General features: G+C 53.1%; 2 protein-coding genes across 8 annotated transcripts in view; one reads left to right on the top strand and one right to left on the bottom strand.

Moving 5' to 3' along the window:
• SUGP2 (SURP and G-patch domain containing 2) overlaps positions 1 to 1680 on the bottom strand; it is a 45364-nt gene extending 43684 nt beyond the window's left edge. For 2 of the 3 annotated variants that reach the window (XM_012443546.2, XM_012443547.2), the window contains exon 1: positions 1597 to 1680. The gene's annotated coding sequence lies outside the window, so the exon portion shown is untranslated. The remainder of the gene's footprint in view (positions 1 to 1596) is intronic. The other variant, XM_012443545.2, reaches the window with a different exon arrangement.
• Positions 1681 to 1831: 151 nt separating this feature from the next.
• ARMC6 (armadillo repeat containing 6) lies at positions 1832 to 23180 on the top strand. 5 transcript variants are annotated; one of them, XM_012443551.2, is made up of 9 exons: positions 2202 to 2618; positions 6544 to 6601; positions 10958 to 11123; positions 12268 to 12350; positions 16489 to 17062; positions 19159 to 19304; positions 20263 to 20394; positions 20780 to 20917; positions 22665 to 23180. In XM_012443551.2, the coding sequence occupies exons 3-9, from the start codon at positions 11003 to 11005 to the stop codon at positions 22875 to 22877; spliced, it is 1407 nt and encodes a 468-aa protein (XP_012298974.1). In that variant the 5' UTR covers positions 2202 to 2618; positions 6544 to 6601; positions 10958 to 11002; the 3' UTR covers positions 22878 to 23180. The 5 variants fall into 5 exon arrangements, with proteins under 5 accessions (XP_012298971.1, XP_012298974.1, XP_012298973.1 ...); XM_012443548.2 differs by lacking the exons at positions 2202 to 2618; positions 6544 to 6601 and adding an exon at positions 1832 to 2100; XM_012443550.2 differs by lacking the exon at positions 6544 to 6601 and having other exon boundaries at positions 2202 to 2404.
• Positions 23181 to 24058: the final 878 nt, after the last annotated feature.

Below are 24058 nucleotides of genomic sequence, written 5' to 3'. Positions count from 1 at the left end.
GGTACTTCAGAGGCAGGCTGGACTTTTTTTGTTTTTTTTTTTTTTTTAGTAGAGACAGGGTTTTGCCAGGTTGGCCAGGCCGCGAACTCCTGACCTCTAGCAATCCGCCTGCTTTGGTCGGACCCTTTTAAGGCGGGGTGGGGGGGCCTCTGACCTCACGAAGTTCACAGTTGTGTGCTGGCTGAAAAGGAGCAAGACAAACCTTCTCTGAGCCCATCTCCTCAGAATCCCTTAAAAGCAGCTCTGTAAAAGCAGTCCTATCTGCTGGAGGAAGGTGTCAACCAACACATATAACTGAGCATAACAGAGTAGGAAGAGTGGGACCACAACCCTCAAATCGTGGTTAGGAAAGAAGGGATCATTCTTTTTTCTTTTTGGAGACTTTCTCTGTTGCCCAGGTTGGAGTGCAGTGGCGTGATCTCACTGCAACCTCCGCCTCCCAGGCTCAGGCGATTCTCCTGCTTCAGTCTCCCGAGTAGCTGGGATTACGAGAGTCTGCCACCGCACCCGGCTAATTTTTACATTTTAGGTAGAGACGGGGTTTCACCATGTTGGCCAGGCTGGTCTTGAATTCCTGACCTCAAGTGATCCACCCAATTTGGCTTCCAAAAGTGCTGGGATTACAGGCATGAGCCACTGCGCCTAGCCCAGGATGGCTCTTTTCCCATTTTACAAACCCGGCAGGACACAGAGGCTCTGAGAACTTCCTTCCCTTCTAAAGAAGCCTCTCGACAGTGAGTGGTGGGACCTCCAACCAGTGACAATGAATTAGTGACAGAGTTCATTTTGCACCATCTCGCAACCACCCACTGAAGAGGCGGGTCCTGTTATGAATGACATTAGGACGAGGAGGCAAACGGAGACACACTCGGCCACCCACTCAAGATCAGCCAGCCCAGACTTGAACCTGGTGAAGAGGATATTCATGCATCCAAAGCCCCGAAGAATGAGTAAAAAATTAAGAGGCAACATTTAGAGGTCCAGCGGCTGTGTCCTTAACCATCAAGATACCCGCCTCGCAAAACCTCCACCTTCAAGAAGCAATCTGTAGGGTCGATTTCCCAACAGGATCACCTCCTTGTCCCATCCTCCAGCCCTTTTCCTGGGGTGCCCCCTCGTTCTCTGTTAGCAAAGAGCAGGGTTCCTGGGTCAGGTGACCCAGGTTCAAATCACACGATCCTAAGCTTTCTGTGCCTCCGTTTCCCCAACTATGGAATGGGCAGCTAGTAAAGGGGCTGCTATGGAGGCTGAACCGGTTCTAAAGAGGGAAGGGCCCGATGCAGCGCACGGCGCCGTTAAATCCCCACGAGCGGGGGCCACCCAGAGTTCGGGAGGAATGAACGAACGACTGAACCCATGAGCCTTTCTAGACGCGGCCCGCCGTCTCCCCGCCTCTGAGGGCGAGGAAATGGGGGCGCCGGGCCCCGGAGGCCGCAACTGGTCACCCAGGCCAACCGAGCTGGGACGCGGCCGCCACCGCAGCCAGAGGGCCGAGCCAGCGACGCCATGACGGAGCCCGGGGCGGGCCCCCGAGGCCGAGTCCGTGTCTCCCACCCCGGGACCCACCCACAGACGACGCCAGGGCCCGGGCCTCACCCCGAGACCACCGCGCGCGGAGCCGCCCCCGCCGCCGCCTTAGGCTTCTCACCCGCCGCCGCCGCCGCCGCGCGAGGCGGGGACATGCAAATGAACCAACGGTCTCCGCAGCGCCGCGCCGCGCAGGCGCAAGCCGCCGCCGAGTCCCAGTGCGCAGGCGTGGGCTGCCGCTGCCGGGCTCTTCTGCGCAAGCGCGCTGCTCGCTCCTTCTGGGCGGACGCTCCGGAGGCAATATATTTCCCTGCCGGGGTGGGGGGCGGCAACCACAGTGAGCCTCCCGGAAAGGGAGGCAAAGACGCCACTGTTGCACACCAGGTGGCCTTGTTGGCTTTACCTTGGTTTGCGATCGCCCTTAGTTACCTCGTGAACCGTTCACGGGGCTCAGGCAGGCCGACGGAGGGCGCCACAGCGCCTGCGCGCGTACGGCAGCCGGAAGGGGCTAGAGGCGGTGCCGTGGGTTACAGCCGTGCGCCCCTCCTTTCCCCACGTGGCGGCGAAGACCGGGTGAGAAGTGGCGGCCGCCGAGCCCTGTCGCACGGGGAGTGGGGGTGCCGCGGGGTCCGCCTGGCGCAACCCTCGGGGACCTGGTTTGGGGGGGAAAATGAATGAATTTTACAGAAGCCGCTTGGGGACAAAATCCGCGGCTTCCCTGGCCTTCCTTTTCTTTTCATTCATTTTATTTATTCATTCAGCACTTGTGTACTGAGTGCCTGCTGCTTGTCGGGCCCCGTCCTAGGCAGTGGGGGCAAGGAGGCTACAGGGTGCAAACAAATAAATGAGTGAATGAACAGTGTCGCTGTAGATACAGGTAATGGTGTACAAATAATGTAAGAGTGACGGGACGGGAGAGCAGGGGCTGCTGTTTACCTACAAGTGGTTTTGAAGGTTGTCTCTTGAGTGCTGGGAAGAATGAGAAAGAGGCGGGGAAGAGCAGGTTGGAAAGCTTAGGTAGAGAAAGTGCCAATAAGAAGACTGGGTTTTGTTCTGAGAGCCTTGGGAATCCACTACTGGGTTTTGAGCAGGTGAGTGAGGTGGTGTCAAGGCTCTGGGAGTGACAGGGGAGGCTGCCCTCAGGGGAGGCTGGTGATTGAACCAGAGTGGGTGTGGCTGGTAGAGGGAGATGTGGATAGTCGTTTTTTTTTTTTTGAGACGGAGTTTCGGAACCAGAGTGGGTGTGGCTGGTAGAGGGAGATGTGGATGATGTGGATAGAGTCTTTTTTTTTTTTTGAGACGGAGTTTCGCTCTTGTTACCCGGGCTGGAGTGCAATGGCGCGATCTCGGCTCACCGCAACCTCCGCCTCCTGGGTTCAGGCAATTCTCCTACCTCAGCCTCCTGAGTAGCTGGGATTACAGGCACGCGCCACTATGCCCAGCTAATTTTTTGTATTTTTAGTAGAGACGGGGTTTCACCATGTTGACCAGGATGGTCTCGATCTCTTGACCTCGTAATCCACTCGCCTCGGTCTCCCAAAGTGCTGGGATTACAGGCTTGAGCCACCGCGCCCGGCCCTTTTTTTTTTTTTTTTTTTTGAGACGGAGTCTTGCCCTGTTGCCCAGGCTGGAGTGCAGTGGCGTGATCTTGGCTCACTGCAACCTCCACCTTCCGGGTTCAAGGGATTCCCCTTCCTCAGCCACCTGAGTAGCTGGGACCACAGGTGTGCACCACCACATCCGGCTAAATTTTGTATTTTTTAGTAGAGACAGGGTTTCTCCCTGTTGCCCAGGCAGGTCTCAAACTTCTGGTCTCAGGTGATCTGCCCACCTCACCCTGCAAATGCTGGGATTACAGGTATGAGCCACCATGCCCGGCCCCCCTTATTTATTTTTTTTCTTTTCAAACAGCCCTGCTGTCGCCCAGGTTGGAATGCAGTGGCAAGGTGTCTGCTCACCGCAACCTCCGCTCTCCGGGTTCAAGCGATTCTCCTACCTCAGCCTGGCTAATTTTTTGTATTTTCAGTAGAGACAGGATTTCACTGTGTTGGCCAGGCTGGTCTCAAACTCTTGACCTCAAGTGATCTACCCACATCAGCCTCCCAAAGCGCTAGGCTTATAAGCATGAGCCACCGCACCTGCCAGCACAGTTTTCTACATGAGCAGAACCTGGCTGAGAGAGGGAAACTGGCTGCCAGTTAGGGGCCTTACCTTCCATTTTACCCTCAGCATGCCTTGGGACTGGTAATTGTGTTTCCCCCTTTTAGCCTGGGCTGTTCTCCAGGTAATTCTCACTTGGCCATCCCTAGGCACCATCTTATGTGTTCCAAATCTGTACTCTCCTCCCTCAACCCAGCCCTGTGCAAGACTTAAGGGACCTTGGAGGACTTGGCTCAGGGGTGGTCACAGAGCCAGACCTCCCCAACTCAGTTGGCTCAGGAGTGGGTTGAAGGGAGGGTTTGTGGGTTGGGGAGCAGAGGCCAGAGAGCATGGGCTCTCTCTGAGTGGCCAGGAAAGGCAGCCACCTGGAAGGGCTGGTAGAAGCTCCGCAGAGGACTGAGAATCTGAAGTATTTGAGACAGGTGTCAATCAATTTAGAAAGCTTGGCCAGGCGTGATGGCTCACGCCTGTAATCCCAACACTTTGGGAGGCCGAGGCGGGCGGATCACGAGGTCAGGAGTTCTAGACCAGCCTGGCCAACATGGCGGAACACCCGTCTCTACTAAAAAAAATGGAAAAATTAGCCAGGCGTGGTGGTGCATGCCTGTAATCCCAGCTACTTAGGAGGCTGAGGCAGGAGAATTGCTCGAACCCAGGAGGCGGAGGTTGCAGTGAGCCAAGATCGCGCCACTGCACTCCAGCCTGAGCAACAGACTCCATCTCGGAAAAAAAAAAAAAAATGCAAGCTTATTTTGCCAAGGTTAAGGACAGGTTCATGACCTCAGGAGGTCTCCGCATTTGTCTCAGGTGAGCTGAGGGATGACTTTCTGTCCTGCACCTGTGAACATCAGCTCTCAATTTACATTGTCAGGGTGAAATTCGGCAGAACTGTTTTTGAGTAAGGATACTGAGGGCCACAGGGAATTTCCTGGCCTGGCCGGGGTGGTGGGAGTAGAGTCTCCTACTCCTCTCTCCCCACTGAGAAGCTCTTTACATTTCTCCTCCTTCACCTTTGACCTTGGAAATCCATAGCAGCCCTTAAAGAGCTCCCTTTTCTGCTGGGGGAGAAAGGAGAGGGGCCTGTCTGCAAAGGAGTGAGATGGGACTCCTGCATAAACTTGCTGAGTTGCCTCTTAAGCAACAAAGGAAAGGAACAAATAGCTAACATTTATTGAGTTCCTACTCTGTCCACATCCTGTTCTGAGGAATTTATAGGAGTTGGCTGAATTTTTCACTACTGGCTTATGAGGTAGATTCTGTGTTTATCTGTTTGACACATGAGGGAATTGAAGAAAAGTGGATCTGGCTGGGCACAGTGGCTCACGCGTGTAATCCCAGCAGGTTGGGAGGGCAAGGCGTGCAGATCACCTGAGGTCAGGAGTTCGAAACCAGCATGGCCAACATGGTGAAACCCCATCTCTACTAAAAATACAGAAATTAGCCGGGCATGGTGGCATGTATCTGTAGTCCCAGCTACTTGCAGGCTGAGGCACGAGAATTGTTTGAACCCGGGAGGCAGAGGTTGCAGATTGCACCACTGCATTCTAGCCTGGGCGAGACTCCATCTCAAAAAAAAAAGAAAAAAAAGAAAAGAAAAGTGGAGGGCCTGGGAACTGGGTTCTGCAGGCTGGCTGGGAGCCAGTCCTCCTCCCCTTAGGCAGTATGCAGTGTGCGGTGGGCATCCGCGGGGACACAGATGCCACTGCCTGAAAAGAGAAGTGTGGGCCAGAGTGACCTTTTTCTTTTCTTTTCTTTTTTTTTGTTTTTTGAGACAGGATCTCACTTTGTCACCCAGGCTAGAGTGCAGGGGCACAATCTCTGCTCACTGCAGCCTTGACCTCCCCAGGCTCCCACCTCAGCCTCCCAAACAGTGGAACTACAGGTCTGTGCTACCGCACCTGGCTAATTTTTGTACTTTTTGTAGAGACAGAGTTTCGCCACGTGCCCAGGCTGGTCTCAAACTCCTGGCCTCACGTGATCCTCCCACCTCGGCCTCTCAAAGTGCAGGCCACCATGACTGGCCTTAAGTGGAAACTTGATCATCAATTCCAGGATGGAAACTTGGTATTACTGCAATAAGCAAGGTGGACATATTAAAACAATTAAAATTTAACAAGTTGTTAACCTCTGTTAGGTTCTGGGCCTAAGGACTGTTCTTCCCTTTGTTCCAAAGGGATGGTGGCAAATGTTAGGTGTTTTGTTTTGTTTTATGCTTAAGACGGAGTCTGACTCTGTTGTCCAGGCTGGAGGGCTATGATGCGATCTCGGCTCACTGCAACCTCCACCTCCTGGGTTCAAGTGATTCTCCTGCCTCAGCCTCCTGAGTAGCTGGGATTACAGGCGTGCACCATCTCGCCCAGCTAATTTTTGTGTTTTTAGAGAGACAGAGTTTCACCATGTTGGTCAGGCTGGTCTTGAACTCCTGACCTCGTAACCCACCCACCTCAGCCTCCCAAAGTGCTGGGATTACAGGCGTGAGCCACTGCATCCAGCCAACGTTGGGTGTTAATGATCCACTTGCACCCTGTGAAGACCTTCTTGTTAAGATCATCTGCAGCAGGGGTCCTCAACCCCTGGGTCATGGACCCATACTGGTCCAGTGGTCCATGACCTGTTAGGGCCTGGGCCGCACAGCAGGAGGTAAGCACAGGGTGAGTGAGCGAAGCTTCCTCTATATTTACAGTGACTCCCCATCACTTGCATTATACCCAACCTCCACCTCTTGTCAGCTCAGCAATGTGAAATTCTCATAGGAGCACAAACCCTGCTGTGAACTGTGCATGCCAGGGATCTAGGTTCTGTGCTCCTTATGAGAATCTAATGCCTGATCTGTCATTGCCTCCCATCACCCCCCAGATGGGACTGTCTAGTTGCCAGAGGACAAGCTGAGGGCTCCCACTGGTCCTACATTACAGTGAGTTGTAGAATTATTTCATTATATATTACAATGTAATAATAATAGAAATAAAGTGCACAATAAATGTAATGAGCTTGAACCATCCCGAAACCATCCCCACCCCAGCCCCACCATATCCATGGAAAAACTGTCTTCCATGAAACCGGTCCCTTAGGCTAAAAACGTTGGGACCGCTGATCTACAGGGTTGGAAGAGAATTGCACAGGGATTTGGTGTTCTTAGCAAGTTTTATCTTACTTAACTCTATGTCCTGTCCCCAACTGTCGGGGGGAAGGTACTGCCCAAGGTTAATGGGTCATCTAAGTGCTGATACCTGTCCACTGGTTTCTAGGGTGTACCTGTACTAGGTTTTACCTATTTTTTATTTATTTATTTTTTTTTTTGAGACAGAGTTTCGCTCTTGTTACCCAGGCTGGAGTGCAATGGCGCGATCTCGGCTCACCGCAACCTCCGCCTCCTGGGTTCAGGCAATTCTCCTGCCTCAGCCTCCTGAGTAGCTGGGATTACAGGCACACGCCACCATGCCCAGCTAATTTTTTGTATTTTTAGTAGAGATGGGGTTTCACCATGTTAACCAGGATGGTCTCGATCTCTTGACCTCATGATCCACCCGCCTCGGCCTCCCAAAGTGCTGGGATTACAGGCATGAGCCACCGCGCCCGGCTTACTTGTTTATTTTTTTTTAGATGGAGTCTTGCTCTTGTTGCCCAGGCTAGAGTGCTGTGGCATGATCTCGGCTCACCGCAACCTCCACCTCCTAGGTTCAAGCCATTCTCTTGCCTCAGCCTCCTGAGTAGCTGAGATTACAGGCGCCCCACTGCTTTTTGTATATTTAGTAGAGACGGGGTTTTGCCATGTTGGCCAGGCTGGTCTTGAACTCCTGATCTCAGGTGATCTGCCTGCCTTGGCCTCTCAAAGTGTTGGGATTACAGGTGTGAGCCAGCGCGGCTGGCCTTAATTGTTTATTTTTATTTTATAAGGGGGTTTGTGTGTATACACACACACACACTTTTTTTTTTTTGAGACGGAGTTTCGCTCTTGTTACCCAGGCTGGAGTGCAATGGCGCGATCTCGGCTCACCGCAACCTCCGCCTCCTGGGTTCAGGCAATTCTCCTGCCTCAGCCTCCTGAGTAGCTGGGATTACAGGCACGCGCCACCATGCCCAGCTAATTTTTTGTATTTTTAGTAGAGACGGGGTTTCACCATGTTGACTGGGATGGTCTCGATCTCTTGACCTCGTGATCCGCCCACCTCGGCCTCCCAAAGTGCTGGGATTACAGGCTTGAGCCACCGCGCCCGGCTAATTTTTGTATTTTTTTTTTTTTTTTGAGACAGAGTTTCGTTCTTGTTACCCAGGCTGGAGTGCAATGGCGCGATCTCGGCTCACCGCAACCTCCGCCTCCTGGGTTCAGGCAATTCTCCTGCCTCAGCCTCCTGAGTAGCTGGGATTACAGGCACGCGCCACCATGCCCAGCTAATTTTTTTGTATTAGTAGAGACGGGGTTTCAGCATGTTGACCAGGATGGTCTCGATCTCTTGACCTCATGATCCACCCGCCTCGGCCTCCCAAAGTGCTGGGATTACAGGCTTGAGCCACCGCGCCCGGCGCTAATTTTTGTATTTTTTAGTAGAAACGGGGTTTCACCATATTGGACAAGCTGGTCTCAAACTCCTGACCTCAAGATCTGCCCACCTGAGCTTCCCAAAGTGCTGGGATTATAAGTGTGAGCCACCACACCCATCCAATTTTTGTATTTTTAGTGGAGAAGGGGTTTAACCATGTTGGCCAGTCTGTCGAACTTCTGACCTCAGGTGATCTGCTTGCCTGCCTCGGCCTCCAAGAGTGCTGGGATTACAGACTTGAGCCACTACACCCAGCACAGATTTTGATTTTGATAGGTACTGGATTTTTTTTTTAATGCTCACTGGTCTCATCTGTAGCTAGCAGGTACCCCTTAGGGGTTGGGAGCTTCCTTGCTGTCTGGGCTCACAAGATGCCTCAGGGTTACCTGGCCCATAACCTGCTGGGACCTGGAATCAACCATTCCTTCAGAAACCTGGCTCCTTGTTTTTAAAGATTTTATGTAGAGACAGGGCCTCCCCATGTTGCCCAGGCTGGTCTCGAACTCCTGGTCTCAAGCCATCTTCCTGCGCAGCCTCCCAAAGTGCTGGGATTATAGGAGTGAGCCACCTAGCCCTGCCCCCAGCTCCTGTGGGAAATGGTAGAAACCATCGTTGGTGTTAGAGGTATTCAGTACTACTGTGCTATTGTTTCTTCTAGTCATTTTTAGTTGCAATTACTAGAAAATTTGATTTCTGTTTGCTTAAGAGAAAATACATGATGAGTTTATATTGATATTTCCAGTTCAAATATAGGAGTTCTGAGATTTTTTTCTCAACTTTATTGAGGCATAGTATGTACTTTTTTTTGAGACTCTGTCTAGAGTGCAGTGGTATGGTCTCAGCTCACTGCAACCGCTGCCTCCTGGGTTCAAGCCATTCTCCTGCCTCAGCCTCCTGAGTAGCTGGGATCACAGGTGCCTGTCACCACACTCAGCTAATTTTTTTTTTTTGAGACAAAGTCTCACTCTGTTGCCCAGTCTGAGATGCAGTGGTGCGATCTTGGCTCACTGCAACCTCCGCCTCCTGGGTCCAAGCGATTCTCCTGCCTCAGCCTCCCGAGTAGCTGGGATTACAGGTGCCCGCCATCACACCTGGCTAATTTTTTTTTGGTATTTTTTTGTAGAGATGGGGTTTCAGCATGTTAGCCAAGATGGTCTTGATCTCCTGACCTCCTGATCCTTCCGCCTCGGCCTCCCAAAGTGCTCGGATTAGTGGTGTGAGCCACTGTGCCCGGCCTAATTTTTGTATTTTTAGTAGAGACAGAGTTTCATCATGCTGGCCAGGCTGGCCTCAAAACTCCTGACCTCAGGAGGTTGAGGCAGGAGAATTGCCTGAACCCAGGAGGCGGAGGTTGCGGTGAGCCGAGATCGCGCCATTGCACTCCAGCCTGGGTAACAAGAGCGAAACTCTGTCTCAAAAAAAAAAAAAAAAAAACTCCTCACCTCAGGTCATCTACCTGCCTTGGCCTCCCAAAGTGTTGGGATTACAGGCCTGCACCACTGCACCTGGCCACTATGTATTTAATATAGTGTATGTCTTATACTCTATATGGTACATAAATTATTCAAATATATATTACATATGTTTACATTATACAACTTGATTTTTATATGGAGGCAGATTGTGAAATAATCACCTCAATCAACAATTACCTTTTTCTTTTTTGTGGTGAGAACACTTAAGATCTACCCTCGTGGCTGGTCCGAGAGCAGTGGTGTTTACAACTAATTGATCACAACCAGTTACAGATTTCTTTGTTCCTTCTCCACTCCCACTGCTTCACTTGACTAGCCTTAAAAAAAAAAAAAAAAAAAAAAAGATCTACCCTCTTAGCAAATTTCAAGTATACAATACAATGTTGTTAATTATAGGGAGTTCTGAGTTTTCACTTCCTTGATTTTATGATGTTAGAATCTTTTTTTTTTCTTTTTGAATCAGGGTCTTGCTCTGTTGCCCAGATTGGAGTGCAGTGGTATAATCTCGGCTCACTGTAACCTCGGCCTCCCAGTCTCAAGCGATCCTCCAACCTCAGCCTCCTGAGTAGCTGGGACTACAGGCATGTGCCACCACACCCAGATAATTTTTACTTTTATTTTGGTAAGGACAGAGTTTCAGAGTTTCGCCATGTTGTCCAGGCTGGTCTCAAACTCCTGGTCTCAAGTGATCCTCCTGCCTCGGCCTCCCAAAGTGTTGGGCTTACAGGCATTGACACCCTGTGCCCAGCCAGAATCTTTTTTCTTCTATGCCGATTCCTAATAATAATCATTATTATTTGCTACATTCATAGTAGTTTTAGAATAACATTACTTGTATCATTATATTAAAGATCCACCTTTCTTAGATAAAATACAGTAAACTCTGTGTTCTTTTCTGCACTTTGTTTTTTCAAGACAGAGTCTCACTCTTTGGCCCAGGCTGGAGTGCACTAGTGTGATCATGGCTCACTGCAGCCTTGACCTCCCAGGCTCAAGCGATCCTCCCGCCTCGGCCTCTTCAAGTGCTGGGATTATAGGCTAAGCCACCATACCTGGCCTCTTCTGTATTTGTAGAAGCTCTAGGGAAGTAGGGATATCACCCTTTCCTGTGATCTAGGTGGGAAGAGTTTCTCCAGGATGGTTGTAGGGCTCTGGTCCCTGGTAGATGCTTCCGAAGTGGCGTTTTCACAGTGGCCAGGCCCTGCCGTTCCTGCTCACCCTTGAGGCAGCTCTCTCTTTGCCCTAACTTGTCAGCTCCGGAGCACCTATCGGCTGCACGCCAACATCAGTGCAGAGAAGATGGCGTCTAAGCGCATCGCCCAGGAGACCTTTGACGCAGCTGTGCGTGAGAACATCGAGGAGTTTGCGATGGGGCCCGAGGAGGCGGTGAAAGAGGCCGTGGAGCAGTTTGAATCGCAAGGTAGGGTGGTGTGACCGTCACCCGCCATCCATGGCTCTTAGATGTGAGAGCAATGCAAGGGTCCTGCTGCCCTCTGGGGACTGCCACATGCCTGGCACAGAAACCAGGCGCCCACTAGGCCTTGTCCCCTCCAGGCTGTGCCCAAGGCAGGCTGGTTATCCTGCTCCCACCTCTCACACGCCCTCTCCGTCCCTGCCTCCACCTCACCCAGATATTCATGGGCTGGATCCTTCTCATGAGTATCCTTCTCATGAGTCTCATTTGATCACTTCCTTGAAGAGACTTTTCCTGACCCTGGCCTGGGAAACAGGTCCCCTGCCTCTCTGCCCCACTCTACCCCACCTTGAGCTCCAGAGGCAGAAGCAGGTGTTGGTTACCAGCCTGTGGAGACAGGTGGCGTGTTGAAACCGGGCACAGAGGAGTGTGGCATGAGGGGCTGTTTGCAATGGTGTGGGCGGGGTTAGGTGACCACCCCAGCACAACTAGCCATGGTAGAGACCCTGACCGCACGGAGCAGGAGCCCTGGGCAGGGGTCACCTGACAGGCGCTAGGCCCTGGGGCAGAGGCAGGGAGCTGGAAATGAACACCCCACACTCCCCTCCTCCAGTCCCCATCTCAAGTTCACTTCCGCATTGAACAAACCCAGGGTCCAGCCTCAGAGGTCAGCCTCTCAGGCACAGTGCGCTGTAGATCCTAGACAGGGGCCAGTGGGACAAGCAAAAGCATCCAGGATGGCAAGGGCTCCCTGTGGGGGTGCCAGCAGGGGCAAGAATCAGCCAGAACCAGGAGGGATGGGAGCCCCAAGGGAGAAGGCCATGGGGTCCCTCCCTCCCCCACCAAGCCCACCAGGCAGCGTTGGCACCTTACCACACAGACATCATGGCCTATGGCGACAGCCTAGTGTGGCAGCGGCCTCACTACCACTCTGCTCCCTTTGGCTGGCCCATGGCCCAGTGGCAGAAGCACCCAATACCTTCTACCCCCTGTGTTGATGTGGCTTGGGCGGGAATGGGCAGGTGGGAGGCTTCTGGCTTGCGGTGGTCCCAGCAGAAGGGTCCTGAGGTGTGATTCCAGCACACCCACAGGGATGACAGCTGTCACTTGCTTTCTGACCCCTGTGTGCTTACTCCCCTGCCCCCAACAGGGGTTGATCTGAGCAACATCGTAAAGACGGTGCCTAAAGTCTCTGCAGACGGACCCCAGGAGCCCACACATGACGTCGTGCAGGTAGGAGTGGGCAGCCCGCACGATAGGTCCCGTGTCACCTGTGTCTGGGGGCACCTCTGCCCTGTTTCCTGGATGGCAGAGTTCAGGCTCTGACGGTCAAGGCCTGCCCGGCGTGTCCAGGCAAGCTTGTTTGCAGCCAGATTTCCCTGAGTCCATGTCTGAGGGTGGCATGCCTTCTGATGCAGGGGACGCCAAGCTTCACAAGCGGCACGTACACTGAAATCAGCTGGACGGCTTGGTTGTCCCTGGTGCTGGGAGCCCAGAGTCAGGGACACCATAGAGGGGCCTCTCTGGCTTCCCAGAGACAGATGGACAGGAATCAGAGGACGAGACGGTGGGCTCACAGTAAGGCTGTCACTTACTGAGCACTGACTGTTTACTGGCATTTTCCATCCAGTCCGTTAGCACTGAAGCTCACCTGTGAGGTAGGTGGTGTCATTCCTGCCTTAGTGATGGGGAAACAGGCCAGGAGCTGGCCCTTACCTCTCCAGAGACCCGACGAGGAAGGTAAAAGAAGTTCACTGCTTTCCTTAAGGTCACCCATCAAACTCTGTAGAACAGCAGAAGACTCCAGTGTCTGAACCAGCTGTGGGCCTGGTTCTGTGCAGGTGCTTTCTCCCTGCCTTCTCAGTCATTGTTCAGACAGCGCATGCAAGGCTGGGATCTCCCCGTTGTACAGATGGGGACATTGAGATCCAAAGAGAAAAAACGTCATTCACCCGGGAGCTGGAGGTGCAGTGATAGGGGAGGAAGTTGGAAGAGACAGCTCTGGGTATAAATCCAGCTCGCCTAAGGCATGAGACTGACTTCTCTCTACTTCAGGGTCCTGGCCTCTCCTGGCTTGAGGAGGTCTTGTGAAAATTGTCTCGTTCTTATTAGTTTGCTTTTTGCCTTTCTTGCTTAATAAGGATGAATTTATTTTATTATTTGTTTAGTTTTTGAGACAAAGTCTCGCTCTGTCACCCAGGCTGGTGTGCAGTGGCTCAATCTCAGCCCACTCAGGCATGAGCCACCATGTCCAGCTAAGAATTTTATTTTTAGTTTACACATCCCTGCTAACATAGTAATTCCTTGTGAAAAACTTGGTAGTTCTAACTCCAATATTGTGCATTCTCAAAGGCATTTCTGTCAGGAGCTTTTCAAGTTTCTTGCAGGATTTCTGCTGAAATGCCACACTGCTGTTATGTAAAATATTCATAAAAACATTTACCATTGTAACCATTTTTGTTTTGAGACGGAGTCTCGCACTGTTACCCAGGCTGTAGTGCAGTGGCGTGATCTTGGCTTACTGCAATCTCTACCTCCTGGGTTTAAGCAATTTCCCTGCCTCAGTCTCCCAAGTAGCTAGGACTACAGGCTGCCACCACGCCCAGGTAATTTTGCATTTTTAGTAGAGATGGGGTTTCACTATGTTGGCCAGGATGGTCTTGATCTCCTGATCTCATGATCTGCCCACCTTGGCCTCCCAAAGTGCGGGGATTACAGGCGTGAGCCACTGCGCCCGGCCCCATTGTAACCATTTTTAAATATATCAGTGTCATTAAGTACATTCATAATGTTGTGCAACCATCATGACCATCTATCTCATCTTGCAAAACTGAAACAAACTCCTTGTTCCTCTTCCCCTCAGCTCCTAGCAACCACCATTCTACCTTCTGTTGCTGTAAGTTTGACTACTCCAGGGACCTCATATAAATGTAATCACGGGCCGGGCGCCATGGCTCACACCTATAACCGCAGCACTTTGGGAAGCCGAGGTGGATGGATCACTTTGAGATCAGGAGTTCGAGACCAGCCTGGCCAACATGGTGAAACCCCGTCTCCACTAAAAATACAAAAATTATCCAGGTGTGGTGGCACATGCCTTAGTCCCGGCTATTCAGGAGGTTGAAGTGGGAGGATTGCTTGAACCTGGGAGGTGAAGGTTGCAGTGAGCTGAGATGGCACCACTGCACTCCAGCCTGGGTTACAGAGGAAGACTCCATCTCAAAAAAATTTTATTTAATAAATGGAATCACAGTATTTGTCTTTTGATGACTGTTTTATTTCACTTAGCGTAATATGCTAAAGGTACATCCATGGTATACTATGTGCCTGAATTAGTTTTGATTTTTTTTTTTTTTTTTTTTTTTGAGACAGAGTCTTGCTCTGTCACCCAGGCTAGAGTGTAATGGCATGATCTCAGCTCACTGCAGTCTCCACCTCCTGGGTTCAAGTCATTCTCCTGCCTCAGCCTCCCAAGTAGCTGGGATTATAGGCACACGCCACTGCGTCCAGCTAATTTTTTTTGTATTTTTAGTAGAGGTAAGGTTTCACCATGTTGGCCAGGCTGGTCTTGAACTCCTGACCTCAGCTTCAAAAGTGCTGGGATTACAGGCGTGAGCCAGTGCACCCAGCCTATGTGCCTGATTTTCTTCCCGTTTTAAGGCCGGATATGTTCCACTGTGTGAATGGATATTTGATTATTCATTCATCTGTTGATGGACATTTGGGTTGTGTCTACCTCTTGGCTCTCATGCTGTGAACATGGGTGTACAGGTATCTCCTTGAGACTCTGCTTTCTTTTTTTTTTTTTTTGGTAGAGTCTCGCTCTGTTTCCCAGGCTGGAATGCAGTGGTGCAATCTTGGCTCACTGCAACCTCCACCACCCAGGTTCAAGCAGTTCTTCTGCCTCAGCCTCCTGAGTGGCTGGAACAACAGGCATGCAGCACCACGCCTAGCTAATTTTTGTAGTTTTAGTAGAGATGGGGTTTCACCACATTGGCCAGGCTGGTCCTGAGCTCTTGACCTCGTGATCAGTCCACCTCAGCCTCCCAAAGTGCTGGTATTACAGGCATGAGCCACCACGCCCGGCCTGAGACTCTGTTCTCCGTTCTCTTGGGTGTGTCTCCAGAAGTGGAACTGCCGGATCATGTGGTAATTCTGTGTTTGATTTTCTTTTTGCTCCGTGTGTTGCCCAGTCTGGTCTTCAACTCCTGGGCTCAAGCGATCCTCCTGCCTTGGCCTCCCAAAGTGCTGGGGTTACAGGCATCAGGCACCGTGCCTGGCTCCTCTGTAGGTCTGAATTGCATTTTTCCTAATGATTAGTGATATTGAGCATCTTTTCATGTGTTAGTGGCCATTCATATGTATTCTTTGTAGTAATGTCTATTCTAGTCATGCACTCTGATGTTAACTTATTTTTTTTTTAGTTTGAATCCCATTTTAGCAAAAATGTATTTTTTTAAGTATCCTGTTGCATTGTTACATACACTCAGGCCCACAAATCTGAGCTCAGTGAGGATTATCAGATAGGCTTCTTTGTTTCTCACATCAGTCAATGCCAAATCAAAGCCCTTTGGGCTGGTGGTTTCTGTAGAACTGCCCTGACTCAGTCTGGGTGCAATTAATCTCACAAGCTCCAGGCTCACAGCTTCATCTTTGGCTCATGCCGAAACATGTCCCATGGTCATGTAGTTGAATGGCAGCTAAACTTACCTGACCTGTTCAATGTGTTTTATTATTTTTTTCCCAATGGCTTAGAGTCAGATTTGGGTAAATCAGTTGTCTGTACAGTGTAACTGCATTTGGCAGGTGCTCAGTAAATGTCTGTGGAGTGAATGAGAGAGATGAAAGAAGACATCAGGATGGGCATGTCTGGTGAATGTGGCTTTCTCCTTCCTTGGGGAGCTGAGCACTGATGGGTGTGCCAGTTTGTTATGGCTGTGTGACAAGCAACCCAAAACAACAGGCATCTTGTTGCTTCTTGTGATTCTGCCTGGTTGGGCTCAGTGGACGGTTCTTCTGCTGGTATTGCTTGGGGCCTCTTGATAGCAGGTAGGGCTGGAATGTTTAATATGTCAGCATTTATATGTGCAATCCCTCTGTAGGGACACTGAGTTGTCTGGCTGGTTGGGGGGTGTGTGTGTGTGTGTGTGTGTGTGTGTGTGTGTGTGAATCTTCACCCTATGGCCTCTGAAACTCAAAGCTCCTAGTAGCACAGGTCTGGAAATTGCCAGAGCTATAACTGGCCCCACATCACTTCCACTGCAGGCCCAGATCGCAGGGGAGGGAATCTTGCAGGGATCCAGACACTGTTGCTGTGACCCTGGGCTCCTCTTGCCTGAGCTGACGCTGAGGTTTCTCCCATGTCTCCTAGACGCTCAGTGACCTACAGGAGTCTGTGGCCAGCTCTCGCCCCCAGGAAGTGTCAGCACACCTCACCCGCTTCTGCGACCAGTGCAAGCAGGACAAGGCCTGCTGCTTCCTTGCAGCCCAGAAAGGGGCCTACCCCATCATCTTTGCTGCCTGGAAGCTGGCCACTGCAAGTGACCAGGGCCTTCTGCTACAGTCCCTCAATGCCCTGTCGGTGCTGACCGATGGCCAGCCAGACCTCCTGGACACCCAGGGCCTGCAGCTGCTGGTGGCCACGCTGGCCCAGAATGCTGACAAGGCCGACCTGACCTGCTCTGGGATCCGCTGTATACGTCATGCTTGCCTGAAACATGAACAGAATCGGCAAGACCTGGTGAAAGCTGGCGTGCTGCCCCTGCTGACTGGCGCCATTGTCCATCATGGCCACCACGCCAACGTGGTCAGAGAGGCCTGCTGGGCCCTGCGTGTCATGACCTTTGATGACGACATACGTATGTCCATTAGCCACGCCCACAACCACGCCAAGATGATTGTGCAGGAGAACAGAGGCTTGAAGGTGCTGATCGAAGCCACCAAAGGTAGGAGTTAGGGGTCAACACAAGCCAGTGAATGAAGGTGGGCAGGCCAGCTGTGACCAGAATTGGGGGTCAGCGCTCAGGACTGCTTCAGGCATGACTGAAGGCTCCACTCACCTCTTGGGTTAGACCTACCTGCAATGACAGCCCTCGTGAAGAATGTCCTCATGCTTTCTAGCCTGGAGAATTCCAGGCCAGCACTCATGGGCCAGGAACAGGTGACAATCCCATCTCTGGAGCTGTCTAGGGATAGGGCTTGCTGTGTCCAACTCCAGAGACAGAGAGGGGAAGAGGGAGCTCCCCAGAGAGAAATAAGAGGACTGGGGGAGGCTGACTGGCATGCACCGTGGCAGTCTCAGACGGACGTGTACACGCGTGATCATATTCAGCCACAGATCCTTAGGCACATTCATGTGTCTGGCTCCAGAGTGACTGGCCCTGGGAGGTAACCGTGCTGACTGTGAGACCCTTAAGCTTCCGTCCACACCCCTACCCCCATCCCATCCACCGAACCCACCAGAAAAGTCCTGATTGGGGGCCAGCACACAGGTGTCAGAGGGATGAGTTCCCCTTTCCTGCCTGCCCCGTGGCTCTGGGTCTGTGGCCGGGCCTGTGTGGGGGTTCTGGCTCTGTCTGCTGAGGAGGTCGGCCCACCTCAGTCTCCCTTCCATACCTCCAGTAGGTCTGAAAATGGGTCCTGACCATCTGCAAAGTCAGGCTGCTTTTCTGGGAGGTGGTTCGCACCTTTCTTGTTTTATTTATAAGAGCTCCAATCAGGTTTCTGCCAGAGAGACAGGATATGTATCTATGAAGGGACTTTTTGGTAAGGAATGGGCTCGTGGCTGGGCACGGTGGCTCATGCCTGTAATCCCAGCACTTTGGGAGGCCGAGGTGGGCGGATCACAAGGTGAGGAGTTGAAGACCAGCCTGACCAACATGGTAAAACCCTGTCTCTAATTTAAAAAAAAAAAAAAAAAAGGAATGAGCTCATGCAATTGTGGGGTGGCAAGTTGGTACTCCGTAGGGGAGGCCAGAAATTCCCGGGCAGTCCCCTTCTCGGGGAAACTCCTCCGTTTGCTTCCAAGGACTTCAGCTGATTGAATGAGTCCTGTTCACATTGATCAAGGTCATCTCAGTTCAAGGCAACTGGGCCGGGCATGGTGGCCCACGCCTGTAATGCCAGCACTTTATGAGGCTGAGGTGGAAGGACTGTTTGGGCCCAGGAGTTCAAGACCAGCCTGGGCAACAGGACGAAACCACTTTTGGATTTGTAAAAATACAAAAATTGCTGGGCATGGGGGTGTGCTTCTGTAGTCCCAGTTACTTGAGAGGCTGAGGCATGAGGATCACTTGAGCCCAGGAAGCAGAAGTTGTGGTGAGCTGAGATCACGCCACTGCACTCCAGCCTGGGCGACAGAGGGAGACTGTGTCTCAGTAATAATTGTAATAATAATAATAAAAGATAGCTGATTGTGGATGGTAACCACGTGGACAGAATACCTCCACGGCAACACCGAGGTTGGCATTGGGTGGAACGGCAGGGGCTACAGGTGGCCACAGGAACCGACCGTCACAGAGGCCTGTGTGGATGCAGGACCGTAGCCCTCTCGGCCTGAGTGCCGCCTTTGCTTCCTGGTGCAGCTTCTCGGAGCTCCATCTGTGGCCTCTGTTCAGTTTTGTCCACATCAGCCCGGTCCGTATACATCCCTCTATGGTTTTGGAGTTTTCTGTTGCACCTAGAAAAACCATTCCTACCCTATGATCATAAAAATAGTCTCAGATGTCTTTTTTTTTTTTTAAGCGCTATTACGGTTTTCTTTTTTCAGGTGAGACCATCGGTTGGTGTGGTATTTTTTTAGGGCATGATGGAAGGAAGAGGGTGGAGGGGCACATTCTCAAGTCTTCCCAGCAGCCAGCAGGGGGCAGTGCAGGCCCAGGCAGCCCCTGGCATTTTTCCTGGGGCCTTTCTGGTGCCGGTGGCCACCCCAGTAGGCAGAAGGGCTGAACTCTTCCAGTGGAGCAGGGTCCCCACCAAACCAGAGTGCCCTGGGGCTGGTCCTTCCCGCCCCCACCACCACTGCCTCCTCCTCTCCCTGCAGCGTTCCTGGATAACCCCGGCATCCTGAGCGAGCTCTGTGGAACCCTGTCCCGCCTGGCTGTCCGCAATGAGTTCTGCCAGGAGGTCGTCGACCTCGGGGGCCTGAGCATCCTGGTGTCCCTGCTGGCTGACTGCAATGACCACCAGGTGGGGGCTCAGAGCCGTGTTTGAGTGTGAAGCCCCCTGGCCCAGTGCCCGCTGTCCCTCTGGGCCCCAGTCAGCCGACGAGCCACACTCAGAACAAGCTGGCCCTGCCTGCCAATCTCGGAACCAAGGTGCAATTTTTCTTTTCACTGACCCAAGGGCAGTGGAGATCGAGGGGGAAACAATCCCTCCTGCCCTCTCTTACTGTCCTTTCGTACCAGGAAAAGGATGCTGGGAGGCACAGGGTGTCAGCCAGGACTGGGATACTTGGGTTGGTTCCCAAACCTCTCTGCCTCAGTTTCCCTATCTGCAGAATAGGGCAGGGTCCTCTACTCATCACTCTGTTTAGCAGCCCATTATCAAGCCCTTCACCATGTGCCCTCCCATAGCAGGAGTGAACCAACAGGTGTCTCTCTGTCCAGCTGCAGCTGCAGGAAAGCCCCCAGGGGTGCCATGGTCCTGTGCCCCCAGGCCCCGCTGGTGATGTCAGCCAGCCTCCTTCTGTGCAGGTGGCTGGGAGCTAAATGGGAACCAACTTCGGCAAATGAAGGGATGCATTTTGCCCTGTACTCCTGGGCAGTCAGGGGGCAGGCCCTCAGCTTCCCCATCAAGGGGCTCAGTGGTCCCAATAACATTTCATCCACTCTCCTCAGTGCAGGATGGTTAGCGCCCACCCTGGGTCTGTGGCCATGGCCAGGGGGACCCTGTGCTCTGATGGCCGGCCTGAGTCACATGCCCCCTCTGCCCCTGTGGGGCTGGGGGATCGAGTCACCTAGATGGTACTGTTTGGACACAGGTGGCCTGAGCCACAGGCATCTGTCACCCCTTCTCGTTGGAGTCACACCCTGCAGTCACACCATACCTGTTGGTCAAATAGCAAAACAGCCTCAGATTCTCCCTCAGAGCCCTCTCCCACAATCCAGCAGCCTGGCTGGGGTGACCGGGCCTGTCCCTCATGCAGGAGCTCGTGAAGCAGTTGCTGAGCGCCCTGCGAGCCATCGCAGGCAACGATGACGTAAAGGACGCCATCGTCCATGCTGGCGGGATGGAGTCCATCGTGGCTGCCATGACCCGGCACCTGGCCAGCCCCCAGGTACCCACCTCAGGGGCATACAGAGTAGCCGGGTGGTGGCTGGCGTCCCGGTTCAGTTTCTGTATCTGCATGAAGATCTATTCCCCTGCAGGGCCAGGGTAGGGCGGGTGAAGGTCGTGGGCGTTGGCTCTCAAGTGCTGACCTGTGTGTGCGTGACTCTGGGTGTCCTGGAGTTATCACCAGTACCCTGCAAAGGTCTGACCAGGGCTAGTGCCCTTGTCACCCTGATATTTGTGTCACGCTGCCATTGTGCTGTTACTACACAGGAGCTGCCGGAGACCCACGGAGGGGAGGCTGCAGGGTGTTCACCAGGGTTGGCCACAGCGGGATGTTGGGGGCGGGTCTGTCCGCTGCATCTCAGCCTTCCCGTGACTGCCCCCTGCAGGTGTGTGAGCAGAGCTGCGCGGCTCTGAGCGTCCTGGCCCTGCGTAAACCCAACAACAGCCGCATCATCGTGGAGGGTGGCGGGGTTGTGGCAGCGCTGCAGGCCATGAAGGCACACCCGCAGGAGGCCGGCGTGCAGGTGGGCAGGGCATGGGATAGGGGCGGGCGGGCCAGGGCGGGGTGTACAGATAGGTGCAGAGGGGGCATGGGAGCAGGTGTGATGTGCGGGTGGTGATGGGGCAAAGGCTCAGTCCCGGTCCCTGTCCCTTCCACAGCCGAGCCCCACAGGGCCGGCTTCCTTCCTATCTTCCAAAATGTCTGAATTCTGCCTGCAGTTGTCTCCTTTTCTGCCTCTGTTTTTCTGCATTTAATTACCTTTTGGGGGGAGGGAGGAGTTTGGAGGGGCTTTCTGGTGAAATCCCAGAAAGAAAGCTATAACACTTAATCTCCTTTCTTTTCTTTGAGACAGTCTTACTCTGTCGCCCAGGCTGGAGTGCAGTGGTACCATCTCGGCTCACTGCAATCTCCACCTCCCGGGTTCAAGCGATTCTCCTGTCTCAGTCTCTGGAGTAGCTGGGATCACAGGCATGTGCCACCATGCCCGACTAATTTTTGTATTTTTAGTAGAGATGAGGTTTCGCCATGTTGTCCAGGCTGGTCTCGAACTCCTGACCTTAGGTGATCCGCCCACCTCTGCCTCCCAAAGTGCTGGGATTACAAGCGTGAACCACCTCGCCCTTAATCTCCTATTTTTTTCCAAGAAGCAGTCTTGCTCTGTCCCCCAGGCTGGAGTGCAGTGGCACGATCTTGGCTCGCTGCAACCTCTGCCTCCTGGGAGTTGGCAGAGGTTCAAATGATTCTCCTGCCTCAGCCTCCTGAGTAGTTGGCATTACAGGCACACACCACCATGCCCGGCTAATTTTTGTATTCTCAGTAGAGACGGGGTCCCATGTTGGCCAGGCTAGTCTCAAACCCTTGATCTCGTGATCCAACCCCAAAGTGCTGGGATTACAGGCATGAGCCACCGCACCCGGCCAGTCTCCTTTCTTAACAGTCCCTGTAGAGAGATCTGTCAGGGAGGAGGTGGGGAAGTGCAGATAGGGATTTCAGAAAGGTTCCAGCCCCTCCTCGGGCTGCTGGTCGGAGTTCTGGGTGTGGGACACCCTGTCCACTCTTCCCTGGCTGAACCCAGACTCCTCTTGCAGCCCCTGGGGCCATCCTCACCACCCCACTTCCAGCGTAGGGTCCTTGGACGCACCAGGCTGGGACCCACGGGGGCCTTTGTTCTCGCTGGCTCTTACTCTGGGACAGCGTCCCTTGGCTGGCCTGTCCCTTTGTCCACTTCTGGCCACCCTGGCCAGCAGCTCCCCACTCCGCATGCAATTCCCATGTGCTTTCCCGCTGGTGGTGGGAACCACCCTGGGATGCTTCCAGGCAGCGCCCCGCACCAACCCACAGCAGGTGCACAGGGCACAAATGTCTACCGAACGGGTAGGGATGTAGTCGACAGGTGCCTGTGTACAACCACTCTCTTCTTGTGGCCTCCCTGCCCTCCTTGCCCTAGGGCCCCTTCTTGGCTCTGTGCCAGCTTCAGGGAATGTCAGACTCACCAACTCTGAGGCTGGGAGTTCCATACCCAGAGGATCGATCCCAGAGCTACCCTGATCCTGTTTCCTTGCCTGGGAGTTGGGGGCATTAGCCTTGCCTCCTGAGGCTGCCAAGAAGGTAAAGTGAAGAGATGGGTCTAACTTGATACAGTATAGGCAGCTGCTGGATGTCTGCTGTTGTTATGATCACCCCCATCTTGTTATGATGAAGACCCTGAGGTCAGAGTGGACCCCACCCCAAAGCTGCATCTGGCAGCTCACAGCTGCTCTCTTCTCCAGAAACAGGCTTGCATGCTGATCCGAAACCTGGTGTCCCGCAGCCGGGCCTTCTCGAAGCCCATCCTGGACCTGGGGGCTGAGGCACTCATTACAAAGGCCCAATCGAACCACCGCGGCTGTGAGGACGTGGCCAAGGCCGCCCTGCGGGACCTGGGTTGCCATGTTGAGTTCCAAGAACTGTGGACTGGCCAGAGGGGCCACCTGGCACCATGACCCCAGCCTCAGTCTCCACTGTCCCCCATTAGTTCGTCCCCTTCACAGTGAGAAGTGTTTTCCGACAGGCCCTAGGTAAAGGGTCTGCGGGGGGGGAGCCTTGTGGGGGCATCTACACAGAAGAAAGCAGCCCCCACATCCCAGCCACTCCTGGGTCCCGGCCTCGCCTCTCAGCTAGCAGCACAGACATCACTGTCCTGCTCCTTCCCCCTAGCCCCATGCCCTACCAGAAGGGGCAAAGGGCACGTCCCATCGCTCACTGCCCTGTCTGAAATGTGGCAGCCACTGTGAGCCAGGCTCAGGGCAGGGTTGGGCTCCCTGGCGCAGGCTGCCTACTGCAGGTTCCTGCAGGCCTCTGCTCCTCGTTTTTCTCACCTGTAAAATGGGTCTCGGATGCTGTGCCCTGCTTGACCTCAGCTTGTCTCTCTGGGTCCTGGGCCAGCCAGGGTACCTGATAATAAAAGATCATTGAGTGAACAGTGGAGGGGTCTCTTCCATAGCTCGGCTGGGCACAGGCGACCGCAGCCAGTGGCCTCAGTGTGTGGGGGAGGGCAAACATTTGGGTGGAGGGCCATGGACTCACTGAGGACAGCAAAGGGGTTTTGAGAACAGCCTAGGATATGTGATCCACTGTCACCCTCAGACAGGCAGGCGCTGAGGCCATGGTCAGGATCACTGTTTCTGACGTGCGCCACCTGCAGGACCGGAGGGCTCCACGTTCATCCCCACTCAGCGCCGCAGGCTTGAGCTAGTGATGGAACCTCTCTCAGCCTCAATATGCTCCTCCAAAAGTGGGAGTGGGCAGTGATAGATCTCCCTCTGGGAGGTGTTGGGCCAAGCTGAGCACATGGGGTGTGCCCAGTTGTCTTAGGCTGAGTGTCCTAGGTAGCCAGCCTGTTGTCTCTGAGCCTTGATTTTGCCATCTATAAGATAGATGTCGGCTGGGCGTGGTGGCTCACGCCTGAAATCCCAGCACTTTGGGAGGCTGAGGTGGGTGGGTCACTCGAGGTCAGAAGTTCAAGACCAGCCTTGCCAACATGGTGAAACCTCGTCTCTACTAAAAAAAAAATAAATTAGCCAAGTGTGGTGGCACATGCCTGTAATCCCAGCTACTTGGGAGGCTGAGACAGGAGAATCGCTTGAACCTGGGCAGCAGAGGCTGCAGTGAGCTGAGATCATGC

This window comes from Aotus nancymaae, unplaced genomic scaffold, assembly GCF_030222135.1.
Source record: "Aotus nancymaae isolate 86718 unplaced genomic scaffold, 86718_ANA_hifiasm-v0.15.2.pri h1tg000028l, whole genome shotgun sequence".
Lineage (NCBI taxonomy): Eukaryota > Metazoa > Chordata > Mammalia > Primates > Aotidae > Aotus > Aotus nancymaae.
This window is presented reverse-complemented; position numbering and strand designations above follow the sequence as displayed.